At 37.4% G+C, this 14,735-nt stretch overlaps 2 protein-coding genes across 3 annotated transcripts; both read left to right on the top strand.

Annotated features, from left to right (window-relative positions):
- The first annotated feature begins 3,606 nt into the window (after positions 1–3,606).
- LOC132181108 (probable magnesium transporter NIPA6) lies at positions 3,607–9,134 on the top strand. 2 transcript variants are annotated; one of them, XM_059594180.1, is made up of 9 exons: positions 3,609–4,068; positions 4,705–4,761; positions 4,863–4,953; positions 5,059–5,219; positions 5,343–5,470; positions 5,606–5,743; positions 6,706–6,798; positions 6,916–7,033; positions 8,533–9,134. In XM_059594180.1, exons 1-9 carry the CDS (start codon positions 3,945–3,947, stop codon positions 8,625–8,627), a joined length of 1,005 nt encoding a protein of 334 aa, XP_059450163.1. In that variant the 5' UTR covers positions 3,609–3,944; the 3' UTR covers positions 8,628–9,134. The 2 variants fall into 2 exon arrangements, with proteins under 2 accessions (XP_059450172.1, XP_059450163.1); XM_059594189.1 differs by lacking the exons at positions 6,706–6,798; positions 6,916–7,033; positions 8,533–9,134 and adding an exon at positions 6,359–6,672 and having other exon boundaries at positions 3,607–4,068.
- A 1,134-nt stretch (positions 9,135–10,268) lies between these two features.
- Positions 10,269–13,280, top strand: LOC132167867 (eukaryotic translation initiation factor 4B3). Its single transcript, XM_059578905.1, has 2 exons — positions 10,269–11,420; positions 12,934–13,280. Exons 1-2 carry the CDS (start codon positions 10,354–10,356, stop codon positions 12,971–12,973), a joined length of 1,107 nt encoding a protein of 368 aa, XP_059434888.1. The 5' UTR covers positions 10,269–10,353; the 3' UTR covers positions 12,974–13,280.
- Positions 13,281–14,735: the final 1,455 nt, after the last annotated feature.

Here is a 14,735-nt window from a genome sequence, read left to right as displayed (position 1 = left end):
TTGGAGGCTGTTAAATTTCTTTTAGTGACTGATACGATTCCTTCCCACTCAACAACCCAGAGAGGAAGAGAAAACAATAAGAATTGGGCGATCTAAATTACAAACCATGGAATCGGTAGTTCTATGGATTTGAAATTGAACTTAGGCCATGAAATATGTCATCTTTATTTCAAGTCTCAATCTCACTACAAAAATTTTGGTCTTTAGTAAAGCCGACGACTTTTAGTCGTCACTAATAATACAAAAGTCGTCGTTGTTGCTCCGTTGAGAAAGACTATTAGTGATGATTACGGTATTGTCTTTGATAATATTATCTCTTGATACATATACGTGTAGACTGTAGAGAGTAAGTAGAACATACATGTAAAGGAAGCTTCCTCCAAGCAGCCATTTTCAAGGGAGCTTCCTTTTCATTATGCTTTTCTCCCTCTCCTTCTCAAGAATTTTGAATTATTGAAGCTGATTGGATATATTTCACTGGCATTTTTATAGATAAGCAAGTTAATCCACAGCCTACATTCTTAATGAGTGGAACTCTGTGCCCAGATTTACCAAGTTGGGTTCGTCGTTATTGGAAAAAGAAATGAGAAAAAGTTGCAACTTCTAAAATATAAATAAATAATAATAATAATAATAAAATAAATAAATAAAAGAGTGGAAGAATAAGTGGAGAACTAAGAGGAAAGGATTTGAACGGTTCAATTTTAGAAGCTTACGTTAACTATAAGTGGAAGAATGGGTGGGCATGCGGTTTGGGCTTGAGTTGGATTTGGGCATGGAGCAGCAGCATCGGGTCAATGCAAGCTGGGCCAGAAGGCGCTAAATGCTTGGGAATATGGATGATCCCCAAAAAACCAATATCACAAAATCTTTGGGGGATCATAATCGTGTTAAATTATCACTAATTTTAAAATTTTAAGCGAACAGGAATGGATAAATTTAATAATTTAATAAATTTTTTAACACACTCCATTCCCTATGGAATATGGTCATCTCAATTTCAAATAAATAGGTAAGTATTCATTTCATGCTCGGAATTCAAAGTTGGTATGTCTAATGGTATACATGATTTTACATTGTTTAAATTATTTAAAAAGCGTGTCAATATTGACTTCATATACATCGTTAAGATGTACTAATTTTGAATCCTGACCTTGAAATAGATATTATCCATTTCATTTGAAATGAAGAGGATACTTGTCTCTCCCGTGTGGACCCAAACTTTTTCTTAATAAGCGAAATCTAACACGTAAAATATTTAATTAAAATGAGAAGTAAATAACGGATACAACGTTCGAATTCAGGACATTTGTTCTGATATAATTTACGTGTGTCTAAACTATACACATGTCAACTTATTTATAGTTTAATAAGGCCAAGTAGACTAAAAAATACAATAAGAAAATTAATGTAAATATTACATAATAAAATTAAACTATACAAGGAGCCAAAAAAAAAAAAAAAAAACCATAAGTAGAAAGTAACATTAAAAATTTATCTTATGTCCTTCTTGTGTCACTCAAAAAAAAAAAAAAAAAAAGTACATTCGTGTTTATACCTACAAATATAAGAAAATAGAAAATAAAATAAAATCATTTGCCAGTCCATAAGAAAATAAGGCAGAAAAAACTGACCAAGCAACTCCACCATTTGTCGTAAAAGAACAACCCTGTTGACCAGAATGGTATGTATATGAACGCAACACGGCATTGTTAGGGGCAAGCCCAGGAAAAAACTAGAGAAAAAAAATGGCGGAAATGGCAGTGTGCTTTCAACTCGACGAAATCTAATTAGTTATGAAGGGATATTTTTATTCTTTCAAAAAATAAAAAGACAAAAATACATCTAAAAAATAACTAACCGAATACTCTCGGAAGAGGATCTTGTTCCGCATTAGATTTGGTGGCATTCTTATTAGGTCTAAACTTTGAATTATAATCACGTACAAATAATTATTTTGGGCCATATTTGCGGCGAAGTTAAGTCGTACCCGTTTTATGTGGGGAGCGTCTTGCATGGGTTTGAAGTTTATCTTTCACAGATAAGTACATGAAGTAGTCTTATCTTGTGGGGTTCCTTGTCATAAATAAAAAATAAAGAAATCGTGTATATCAATGATGAATTTGTACGCATAATGGAAAGAATTATATTTCATGGTCAAGATTTAATGTTGTTGTATTTTAATGGTATAGATGAATCTTGACTATGAAATAATTTATCTATTTAACTTAAATGGAAAAGATCCTTGTCTCTCCTTGAGATTTGCTACTAGTTGTTAAAGTTGTAATTTCTAAAAAAACATGGCCCATCAAGCTTCTCCATTGACGAATTTGGATTTGGCTTTAGGTATTGTATATGTTGCAAGTTTATTTTTTTGGGTAAAAGATTTATTTTTAAGTTTTTGTCAAAAATGCGTTTGGACTATTTTTAGTATTTTTGGACCTTTAAAAACACTTTTAATTTTTTTTACCAAACAAGTACTTTTTTCTTCGAACGGACTTTTTAAGTGTTAAAAACACTTTTAAATCCTTTAAACACAATCCTAAATAAGCTCTAAATCTCTGTCAACAGCAACAATAGTAGCACAAAGTATAGAGATAAGGAAAAGATCAAGCACATTTACTCATGCTTGTGACCCATTTGTACCAGCGCAGCACTAAAATTCAAAGATGAATTGATATTTGATTATACCCGGCAACATAGGGCGATATCGGTCCATTAATTGTATGGCGCGTCATTTTCATCTTTTCTCATTCTCCCCGTGAGCCAACTGCATCTACGAGAGTCACGGTGCATACAACTATTGTGAGAGAGATTATATATAATTCATCTGTTCGAGTAAACAATGGAGCAGTCTAAAATTTATTTAAGCAGGTAGATTCTATATTATTGTTCAAATTGCTAGCAATATGAATAAATTAATTGTTGTAAATCCCAACCTTCTGGTTTAACGGGATATCATATTGATAATGCGTTTTACACAACTTGTTTGTCAATGCTTTTTATGATTTTTTTTTAAGAAAAAAATAAAAATATTAACAAATAACTCAACACATAAAATACTCACAATAGATTTAAAGTTACTTTTAAAAAAAAAAAAAATTCTAAAAAGCATTAATAAACTAGAATCCATTTTAAATGTAAACCTCACAAAAAAAAAAAAAAAACCACTTCTCCTCTTTGTATTCCATCAAAATACTTTGTCAAATAATCATTATCAAACATACCCATCATAACTTTCAATTTTCTTCCTAATTTTTTATTTTTTATAAAAGAAATAATATGGTAATATCCTTCAAAGTGAGTACTTTTGTCATTTGACAACATTAACCACCGCTCAGTAAAAAAAAACAGAAAAGGAAAAGACAACATTAACCACCACCACCCACAATCATTTGGGCCGGGGGGCTTTGTACAACATCATAATTCATAACCACAATGACCTAAAAAAGTTACCAAAACAGAGAAAAAGGTCCACACGGTTTTTAGTATTTGTTTTGCAGAAATCAAGTTCATACTAACCGACACGTGGAAACTCTTACACGTCATCACAAAATAACGATGCGGAGACCCGGTGTAACTTGAGGAAAATACACTGCGACACAGGAAATCAAGCCTTCGGCCAGTGGAGGAATGGGAAACTTCCGACAAGACGACGAAGACGAACTCTCACTGTGAGAGTCTTCGCTTCGATTTGCTTCGTCGAGAAGGCTTTTATTGTCATTTCAGATCTCTCTCTCTCTCCGTGGCTTCGATTTCAGATTCTCTCGTTGGCACTTGGCGTTGCAGAGAGAAACACTTGTGCAATTCTTATTGGGCCTCGCTTTTTTAGCGGGAAAATTTCAAGCTCTTCCTCACCTAATCACTGACCTTGACCTAATCTCTGTTTTTTCTGAAGACTCTGATAGAGATAGAGAGAAAGAGAGGGCGAGAGAGAGAGAGAGATGGGGGCGTCGGACAATGTGAAGGGGCTGATACTGGCGGTGGCGTCGAGCGTCTTCATCGGCACCAGCTTCATCTTGAAGAAAAAGGGCCTCAAGCGCGCCGGTGCCGCTGGTACTCGTGCAGGTCAGTCATACGCTCACGGATTGTTTCCAATTTCATATTTGGCTGAGAATTCAATTATTTGCTTTGAAATGATCTGAATTTTGAATGTACTAGTTAGATGCATAGTGACCGAGCCATTATGATTTTATCTGTCTCTGTGTGCGCCTTATATAGATTTTTTATTAGATTAATTTGAGAAATTTTTTTTAATAAAAATCTTCTTTCAGTAATTGAAGTTGGAAATTTTGGATGTTAATTAGAAAAATTGGAAAGATAGATAAGAAGATGTTGCAAATATTTTGAATCCTCAAAAGTGATTGAATTGGCTCGAATATTAGATTCTTCCTCCCCCCCAACCCCACCTTTGGAAACAACTTGTTAAGCACTAAGCAGAAGCTATCATTCTTATGAATTGAGGAAAAGGGTATTAGCTTGGCTTGCGTTTAATGTTTAGTTTTGCTTTGTCTGATTCTAACAAAATTCTGAAATGATTATCAAATTTATCACAACTTTTCGCTCATAAAAAAAGATAGAAAAGTATAACTGTTGTGTAGCTTATAAGCTATTGTGATGTGGCTGGCAATCCTCGAGTTAATTTTATTGAGAAGTATGCCTCTTTGTTTCAGTTTATTGACTTTTGTTTCTTTACTAACGCAGGAGTTGGAGGTTACACTTATTTAGTAGAGCCACTTTGGTGGGCAGGCATGGTGACAAGTAAGTGTAGCACCAAGAGTTGATAAATTATATGTTTGAGATGGTAAATGTAATTGGATAAAATATTTGATCTTATGATTTAATATTTCTGGACAATATAGTGATTGTTGGAGAGGTTGCAAACTTTGTGGCTTATGTCTATGCTCCAGCAGTTCTAGTAACCCCACTTGGGGCACTGAGTATAATTATCAGGTAAATGCGGATGATTCTGAGCTTTTCTTATGTGTGGTAATTTCTTATGGGAAACCTGTCTGAAGTGTGGTATATAACTTAAAAATATTTGATGAATTTGTGCAGTGCTGTTTTGGCTCATTTCTTGTTGAAGGAACGTCTGCAGAGAATGGGTATTGTAGGATGTATATCCTGCATTGTGGGATCAGTTGTAATTGTAATCCATGCACCTCAGGAGCATACTCCAACTTCTGTAGAAGAAATCTGGAATCTGGCAACACAACCAGGTATATATGAATATGTGTGTTTGGAGTTTAGAACCCGTTTTTTCAATCTTTGATGTTATCTCTGATTAAATGTTTACTTTCTTCAGATTACTAATTTTTCTCCTTTCCTTTCTCATTCAACAGCGTTTCTAATATATGTTGCAGCTACACTTTCAATAGTGCTGGCCTTGATTTTGCATTTTGAATCTCGCTATGGGCAAACAAACATGCTGATCTACTTGGGAATTTGTTCTTTGATGGGTTCACTTACGGTAATTATATTTTTAAAGTTATCAACTATACATAGGCTCTATGTCATTAGGGTCATATGGCTTTTAAATTTCATGGTGTAATATCAATACTGTCTTAGGTTCTTGTCTCTGAGACCTTCCTGCACTGTGCTTCAGGTTGTAAGCATAAAGGCCATTGGAATTGCAATTAAACTTACGCTGGAGGGTGTAAGCCAAATAGCTTATCCTCAGACTTGGTTTTTCTTCACTGTTGCAGTGATCTGCGTCATTACGCAGCTAAATTACCTGAACAAGGTGAGTGTGGTGTTATTACATTGGCAGTGATACTATTCACCGGTTGGATTTATGTCTGTACCTGTAAAAACCACTTTGCTGCTATCAGAGTACCTAATAATCTTGTGATGCAAAATCTATCCTCTACCTAGTGTGCAAACTATAGTTATTTGGCATACAAAATCAAATATAAGCTTTTGCAAATCCAAGTCGATTATTTAGTTGCCCTTGGAAAATCCATGAATATTACTCTCATTTTTATAAAAACCTCCTAGCTTGAGTATAGGAAAGTTTGGGCTTGCTTTGATGAAGACTACTCCTGCTGTGTAGAGGACTGCAATCCAACACTGGCAAATGTCCTAAAGCTTTGAGAGCATTATCATGTAGGGCTTCTGCTTTCTGTTGTCTATCAGATCCTATCCATTTATTTGTCACCTTTCTACTATAATGTGTTCCTGTAGGACTTAACAAAGAAGAGATTGATGCTTTGTTCTTTTCTAACTGAGTACAAGAGTCTTGGAGACAGCATACAGAACATTTAAACTTTACCAATACTTGAATGTTATTATTATATGCTTTACAGTCATCCAGCATGAGTCATAAATTTGGAATTTTAATGAAAATTGTAAATTCCAGTTGTTGAAATTTGTGGACAGAAGTGTACGTTGGGCACATAGAACTGAAAGTTGGCTTCAATTAGGTACTTCATGCATGCAGCTGTCTGTTCTAGTCGTTAAGGTTTTCAGTGGAACTGTATTGCTAACAGTGCAAAATATTGAATATTTTGATGCCACTTCGTAGAAACTCAAGTTTCTAATAACTAATGCTGCTTGGATGGCTATCTTACTAGTTTTCCATCAAACTAAGTTGGTTTCTTGGCCTTTATTTTAGGCCAAGTCTTTGTAGAAATGTTTTAAGTTTATAAATGAAAGGGCTGGTTGGAATTCTCATGTTGGCTGGTGATTATGGCATCTTAATTTCAGGCATTGGATACATTCAGTGCAACAATTGTTTCTCCAGTATATTATGTTATGTTCACAACTCTGACTATCATCGCTAGTGCCATAATGTTCAAGGTAAAAATCTCGAACGTATCCAGGAATGTGCTTCTGAATCTACATTATGCTTTTACAAGCACCACACGTACCAAGGAACAGTGAGCTGAAATCTTTTATTTCCTGTGTCTTGTGTAGGATTGGTCAGGTCAGACTGTCAGCAGCATAGCTTCTGAGATATGTGGATTCATCACTGTGCTTTCAGGAACAATCATACTTCATGCAACCAGAGAACAGGAACCACCTCCTACACAAGGTACAATTTGACTTAATTCTTCTAAAAATGCTTGCTTTTTTCACCTTTGATCTGATATAGATCTAGTCCATAGTGGTTGATATGTTCTTTTGTGACCCCCATTTAAAGTTGTGCTTTGAAGTCCAATTAATAGTATAACTAAAATCATTAGGCATTTGGTAAACCTATACCATTCTTGTGCAAAAGAATCGCTGAGAATAAGACTACAGGTGTTTGGCACAAATCTTGGGGATGTCAAAAATGAAACTTGATTTCTGCGTAATCTATATCACCCCTGGACCAAAAGTTGATGCCAGTTGGTTAGTGTGTATTTTGCAGCAAAGACAAAGTGTCCATATGTCCATATTGGCATTGAATATCATGTCAAAATCTTGAATCTTGTAGGCATAATATAGCTGTCAGAGTAGTATATTGAGCACATTGCCTCAGAAGGAAACTTTTTGAGATTTCAGAAAACCAAATAATGCCCGAAGATCCTGGTTGGTTAGTCTGAGTCATTTAGAATGAGGGTTTTAATCACGTGTTCTTTTCTATGTTTTTTGTTTTTTATTATTAATTTTTTGTAAGTTTTTTTTGGGGTTGATGGCTGCTCCTATGGTTTTTTTGGGGATGGCAGGCTCTGTCCCATCTTCTTAGACGTCTTTGTTTGCTAAGGAGCGGGACTGAATTATTGTTTAGATATATGGTTAATCTTCAAGACATAGGTACTGGCGGTTCCTATCGACTACAATGAGAAAATTACCCTCATATACTTGTTCTTCTGTACTTTTCTTTTTTGCTGACTTAGTATCTGTGGTTTAGCCACCATATTGGACTGTGTTCTACATCCTGATTGATTGTGGACTTGTTCCCCAGGCCAGTCCAGTGATGAATGTCATCTCAGAATATCACGTCTTATAGTGAAAACAATATAACAGTATCTTCCGTGTGTGGCTATGGTGTGGCTAATGGTCTAACTACCTAATCCACTTTTTATGCCAAATTTTTTAATCTTAGTTTCTTCTGGATAGAGCAGCCGATAGCTTGTTGATTTGCCATCCTGACAAAGAACAGTGTTGTTCTCTCTATTTCTGTTACACGTCAGGATCCCCATAATATCTGAAAGAGTAATGCTAAATACTCAATTCTCATCCTACTCTCATACAACTGGGCTGATGTGGCAGTACTTATAAGCCCTTAATTTTTTTTTTTTTTTTGTCTTTTCATTTTTTAATAATGACTAATTTAAAGGTTTATAGGCATTGCCACATCAGGCTAATTGTATGAGAGTGAGATGAGAGTTGAGTATGTAGTAATACTCTACCTGAAAAGCTGCTCTAATAGTTATTTTAATTGCAATATTCCGGGAGTTGTCCTCCTTACAATCTTAAAGTTGGATTTAGAACTTATTATGGTTTACAAAGGCTGAAGTATCCAGTACATGCATTCAGGGTTGAGTAGGGGTGTTCTGCCATTATCATGCCTTTAGCTTATGATGGTACATTTGGTATTCACTGCAGGGACTGTAACATGGTACGTCAGTGGGGATTCAGTGAAAGGTTTTGAAGAAGAACATCTGATCACCATACACAATTCAGATGGTCTTGAACAATGAGTTTGTTTGTTTTTTTTTTCTTCTTTCTTTCAAACAAGAGAACATGATTCCCCAGCAATGAAGGAACCCGCGGCTGCTGTTAAGAGTAGTAGAGTTGGAAGCTCCTTGTTTTCTCTGGACATACTTCGGGTATCAATGGTCCAGCTGAAACATCCGCTTCCGTTCTTCACAAGCCAGGAGACAAGATCCTCCGATCACCAGAATCTTCGCATGATGGACTATTCTCTACTCAGATGGGGGTTACAGAGCTGTATCAGAGGCAGTGGAGATGCCTAACGTGAGATCGTGGCAGGCTTCATGATCTTTTTTGGCTGTACAAATTTGTGTTTTTATTTTTTCCCCATTAAATAAATTGAAGTTAGGGGTTTGTATCATTCCATTCTTTTCTTCTTTTGAGTTTGTTTAATCGAGGATTTTTTTTTTTTTTTTTTTTTTTATAGCTGTTATATTGTCAGTATAATCACACAATTAAAGGATCCAACACATGCTTGATGAGTTGTAAAAACCTGTTGGATGAGCTTTTTTTTTTTAATTTTTATTTTTTTTAGCATTATACATCACATTTTGGTTGGAACCAAAAACCTCTCCGCCCTGGACTAGGCTGCAGGATTTTGTTCTTTTGTGAATTATCAAATTTTGACGAATCTTTTTTAAGTAAAACTCAATTGGATAATTCTTCACAGTGGGTAAAATGGGCCGGTGCATGGCCTCATTGAGTATATAATTGTTCACATTCTGAGCTAAAGCCCACAAACTGCAAAAATTTATTTCCTTTCAGCGTGGGCTCAACGGTTAAGCCATGTAGCACTTTTTAGGTGCTATGCGTTTTTATCAAACTACTCTTTAGATTCAAAAGTGATCCGAACAGTACTTATACTTTTCCCTTTTATTTCTTTCCGTTAAAAAAAAAATTAACAAATTTTGTGTCACGTGATTAGGCTGTCACGTAAAATATTGTCACATGTACATTTTTATTACATTAGCATGTCACTTAAAAAATAAGGTAGTTACTGGATTCTCGTAACCTACCAACTAAGGAGATTCCAATCTTCAGTCTAGTGTTAGAATAATTTCGAACACATTCTCTTATTAATTTTTCGTTATAGAATCACACCACTTTGAAAATATGAACTTGTATAAAAAACAAAAAACCAGGACAAATTTATCATGTCATATCATTTTAATTCTAATCTTATAATATTCATATAATAATCTACTAAATAAAATTACTAAAATTATCACAAAATGTTGTATACTTTGTACTAGCATTGACTCCCAAAAAAAGGAAAAAAAAGAAGAAAAAAACCAAAAGAAGAAGGAAACGTATTATTACTACCAGAATGAGGAATAATAATAAGCAAAAATTTGGTCATTATTTTGGAATAAAAGCAAGAGAATATCCAAATTGCCTACGGTAATCGAATAAGATTCTACTTTGCACCTTCCTAATCCGACCCAAAACCTGTCCTAAACCTCCAATCCCAACCGTAAAACGAACCCCACTACCCTCCCGTTCGGATTAGGAATCCATAGGAATCCATCAAACGCGCCACGCCACCGTCCATTCCATAACACCTATCCTCCACCGCCCGATCCAATTCCACTTCCCTACCTATATATATATATATCCCTACACCCACTCTTCCCTCCCAACAAACGAATCCCACACGCGAAGAGAGAGAGAGAGAGAGAGGAAATCCACAGCGAGAAGCGAAGAGAGAACGCGATGGCTGCAACGGTGTCTCCGTGGGCCAAGCCTGGTGCGTGGGCCTTGGAGGCCGAGCAACAGGAGGAGAAGGTCCAACAACAACAATCAAACTCTGGGATTCCCGGCGAGCCGCTCGCGGACTTCCCGTCCCTAGCCGTGGCCGCCGCCAAGCCGAAGAAGAAGAAGGGCCAAACCCTCTCGCTTGCGGAGTTCACCGCCGCCAAGCCGACTCAGACGACCTACCAACGTCCGGAAAAGCCTCAGGGCCTCACTACTCAAGAGCTCCTGGCTCTCCCCACCGGCCCGCGCGAGCGCTCAGCTGAGGAGCTGGAACGCGACCGCGGCCGAATCGGCGGCGGATTCAAATCCTACGGCTCTAACGGCAGCGAGTCCTCGAATTCTCGCTGGGGGTCCTCTAGGGTTTCCGATGAGCCCCGCCGAAACGGTGGTTTTAATAGGGAGAAAGAATCGGGGCCTTCTCGGGCCGATGAGACCGACGATTGGGGCGCGGCGAAGAAGTCGACGGTCGGAAACAATGGATTCGATCGGAGGGAGCGAGAGAGAGGTGGAGGAGGGTTTTTCAATTCGCAGTCTCGGGCCGATGATTCTGACAATTGGGGAGCGAGCAAGGCCATTGTGCCGCCGACGGAGGGGCGGAGATCCAACGGCGGGGAGAGGAAGGTAGGGTTCGCCTCGAGCGGCGGTGCTGATGCGGAGAATTGGCTGAGGATGAAGAAGGAGGAGAGCACAGGGACAGAGAGGCCTAGGCTGAATTTGCAGCCTAGGACGCTGCCTGTGAGCGAAGGGAAGCAGGAGGGGCCGGTGACGCCATCGAAGCCCGCCTCGCGGGGCTCCAATCCATTTGGCGAGGCTAGGCCGAGAGAGGATGTGCTGGCGGAGAAAGGGCAGGATCCTAGGAAGATTGATGAGCAGCTGGAGGCGATGAAGATCAAGGAGGCTGCGCAGATGAAGGGGGACGGATTCGGGAAGAAAGGTTTTGGCCTTGGAAACAGCTGGTCGGCATCGGTGGCAGAGGATAATCGGAGTTGGAGGAAGCCAGAAGCGGTGGAATCTCAGCCTGAGAGGTTTGTTGAGTCGGCTCTGTGATTGGTCTATTTACTGTACAATTGCAAAAGATAATTACTTTCGTTGGTTTTCAATTGTTATTGATCACTGGATGGACTGTTTTTGTTAGACTAGGAATCTTTGTGGCTCAATTCATCTGAGGAGTAATTTGCTATCAGGCATTCTGTTTATAATTTGCTTTTTTTTTAATTGCTTTCAAATTCTATTCATATAATAATAATAATAATAATAATCATATCGCTGGTTTTGTATTGCTCTCTATGCAATGCTGTAGATTGGTCTTAGTATATTGCTTCCTAGGCATAGGAATTGTTTGTGTTATAAGTTTTAGGTTAATGCTCAGAGAAAAGAGGAGCTGGGTTAATTCCTTGAGTTTCAGTGAGCAGGAAATGGATTTTTGGTTGTTGGGCTTAAGGGAATGTTTGCATTTTTATCATATTTGTGTCTAGAGGGAATTATGTGAAGAAAGGCGGTTCTCGCATTTGTAAAGGTTGTTTAAGCATCATTTCAACCGCCTTGGTTCCCATGTGTGGAGACATTAAGTGACCTTTTGAGGCATTGCGTTGGTTTTGAAGGTGGGCGCTAGGCGACCATGAGAGGGGACCTTAGGATTATAGTAAACCAAAGTGAATGAGGGACAAGATCCTATTCTATGCACGAAGTAAAACATGTTATCTTTGTATTTATACCTGCTGCTGCTTGATTTTGCTGATTTGCTATTATCAACAGTTGGAATCCATGCATCTATTCAGTTCATAGTCCTTGATGGCTTAACTCTGGTTCTATCTTATGAGTGCATCATATTTAACACTTGGACTTTGCAAATGGTTAAGGTTGTTTCTGAAGCCTTTCTTGTTCGGGGACCTTTTTTGGTTCTCAGTCCACAGCTTCGTGTTGCATTTAACCTATATTTGCTCCCATTTGAGTACACAGGCATGAATGGTGTAGATGTTTTGTTGTAGAGTGTAAAAATTGTAGGTTATATGGTCCTGTAGTAACATGAACAAATAATTTCAACATAAGTGTCTCTTCTTTCTCAATTATTGATCTACTTTTCAATTAACAATCTGCTTATCTGGCTCTTTGGCACACCTCTTAATATTAACTGTTACATCTGCACACATTCCCATGGATTGGAAAGCTGGAAGCATTCAAAATTTGAAAGAACACTAGAGCCTTTATTTATTTATTTTATTATTTATCACTTGGTTTTGTATTGTTATTAGTCACTCTGAAAATTGATGATTGTTGTTTAAATTGTTTCTGATTTTTCATTTAGCAGTAAAAAGTCTCGGGCAGGCCTTTGACGACCTTGCTGCAAACACCTGTGCAAAAATGCAACATACTATATATTTTTTTTCTTTCTTTTTTGTCAAAATACATTTGCTACTTTAAGAGCATGTAACTGGAGAACTGTAAAAAAGAAAGAAAAAAAATTACATTAGGTTTTTACAATAAAAGCATGTAATGACGCATTCAACTTATAATAAATTGTTCTCTTTTGGGTTGCAGTGCTGAGGAAACTGAGAATGGTCTTGGTGAAGAAAAATGAGGAGAGCTTACTATGCTGGGGGGTTGGCAGAGACGCTGAAAGTGCTAGAAGCTATTGGTTAATGAGAGGCTTGTTTTCTTAGTCTTTTTTTTTTATAAAATTATTCTCTTTTACTTTTTTATTTTTTGGGTGTTATGCCCTGAATGTTGCTACTTTTGAACACAGTTTGGAGACAATTTTGGTAGGGTTTAAGGTAGTGAACTAGTGTGGCCTTGCAACTCACAATCGTTTGTGTACTCTCATTATTGTTTACAATATTTGAATTTTGTTCTCCTCTATTAACCGCATTGTGCGGATTTTGGATGTTTTAGAATTGTCGTCGATCGTTTCCATGAAAACAACTTTCTTCTGAGAATGTGGGGTTTCTCTTGAGGCAATGGTTTCCCTTTTTGGTTACCTCTCTCTTCTTTAGGAAAAGGCTTTTTTGGGACATCATACACAGCTTTGTTTCTCTTCCTAAGATATTGCATGGGGTGCTCTTTTTTTTTTGTTGTGGGGGGGGGTGGGGGAGGGTGTATATTTTTACTTACCTGTTTTCCCCACCACTTCTCTCCTTAGCTTCTTTATTACCTCCTCACCTTTTGGACGCTTTGGTCATTGTTGGTCACAGGGGGTGGCTAAGCCAGCTTAAAGGCTAGTTGATAGTTGCTGAACCACCTACTTACTTTGGTGTCATTGAGGGTGGTTTGGCCACTTTAAAAGTTAGGAGTGATTGAATCATCTTTCATCATTTGAACGGATTAGCCACCTTGCGCAAAGAAACAGTGAGAGAGAGAAGGGAGTGGGTGTTGATAGAGAGGTGAGGTAACAGTGGTAGAAATTTCTGCCTTCTCTAAGGCACTAGTGTGAGGAGTTGATAGAGAGCACCATCTTTAACCCCCAATCAGTTTGTTCTAATTCTTTGCTTAACATAAATTTTTTTGATGACGTCGGCTGTTCAAATGAACAGCTTCGGTTGCATGCTTGCATTGCATGGCATATTTCTTTGATGTTTAACTATTGGTGGACGTGAGTTATTGGTTGCTACTTGCTGTGATTAAAGAAGCTTTATTATCGCATCGAATCTTTGTTTCTTTCTTACTTATTTTATTTAAAAAACAGCATAGCCTATTATTATAGGTATTTTGAGGGGGGAAATCTTGATACTTCTAACCCATGGGCCGCATTTGTGGTTCGGGTGTTGAATCTGGATTCAGGTTTCCTAAAATGTCAATTTTAATTGGAATGATATGCAAACTTGGCCCATTGAATTTGAGAACTAATTTGCATACGAACTAACAAACTCAAAAGAGGCCGCAATTTTGGGCCTTTGATAATCCAAAGGAAAAGAAAATACCCAAATCAACTACAAAATTATAGTAAATTGCAAATGAACAACCAACAAAAGAAAATACTCAAATCAGCTATAAAATGCAAGTATCCAAAACTACGTTACTTTCTGGAATTACATTACTTTGCCCAATGAGAAGTAAATGTTACTTTCTAGAATTACATGATAAAATGCAAGTCCAACGACACTAGCAGTGCCTCTCCAAAATCCTATATAAACTTCTCTATATCCTATAATTAAAATTAAAAAAACCCAATGAAAAAGCTAGAGCAATTTGATAGTGTTTCCCCATAGTATTTGGTAGTGTTTCTCCATAGTATTTTTCACTTCAAAATAGCACGAACTCTAATTTCACTGCAGTCCTCCATTTCACTACATATTTTTCACTGCTCCTCTGCACAAACCCACTCCATTTCTGCAGGAAATTGAACC

The sequence above is a fragment of the Corylus avellana genome, chromosome ca1, assembly GCF_901000735.1.
Source record: "Corylus avellana chromosome ca1, CavTom2PMs-1.0".
Taxonomy (NCBI): domain Eukaryota; kingdom Viridiplantae; phylum Streptophyta; class Magnoliopsida; order Fagales; family Betulaceae; genus Corylus; species Corylus avellana.
Note: the sequence above shows the minus strand (reverse complement) of the source record. Positions and strands in the feature narration are given on the sequence as shown.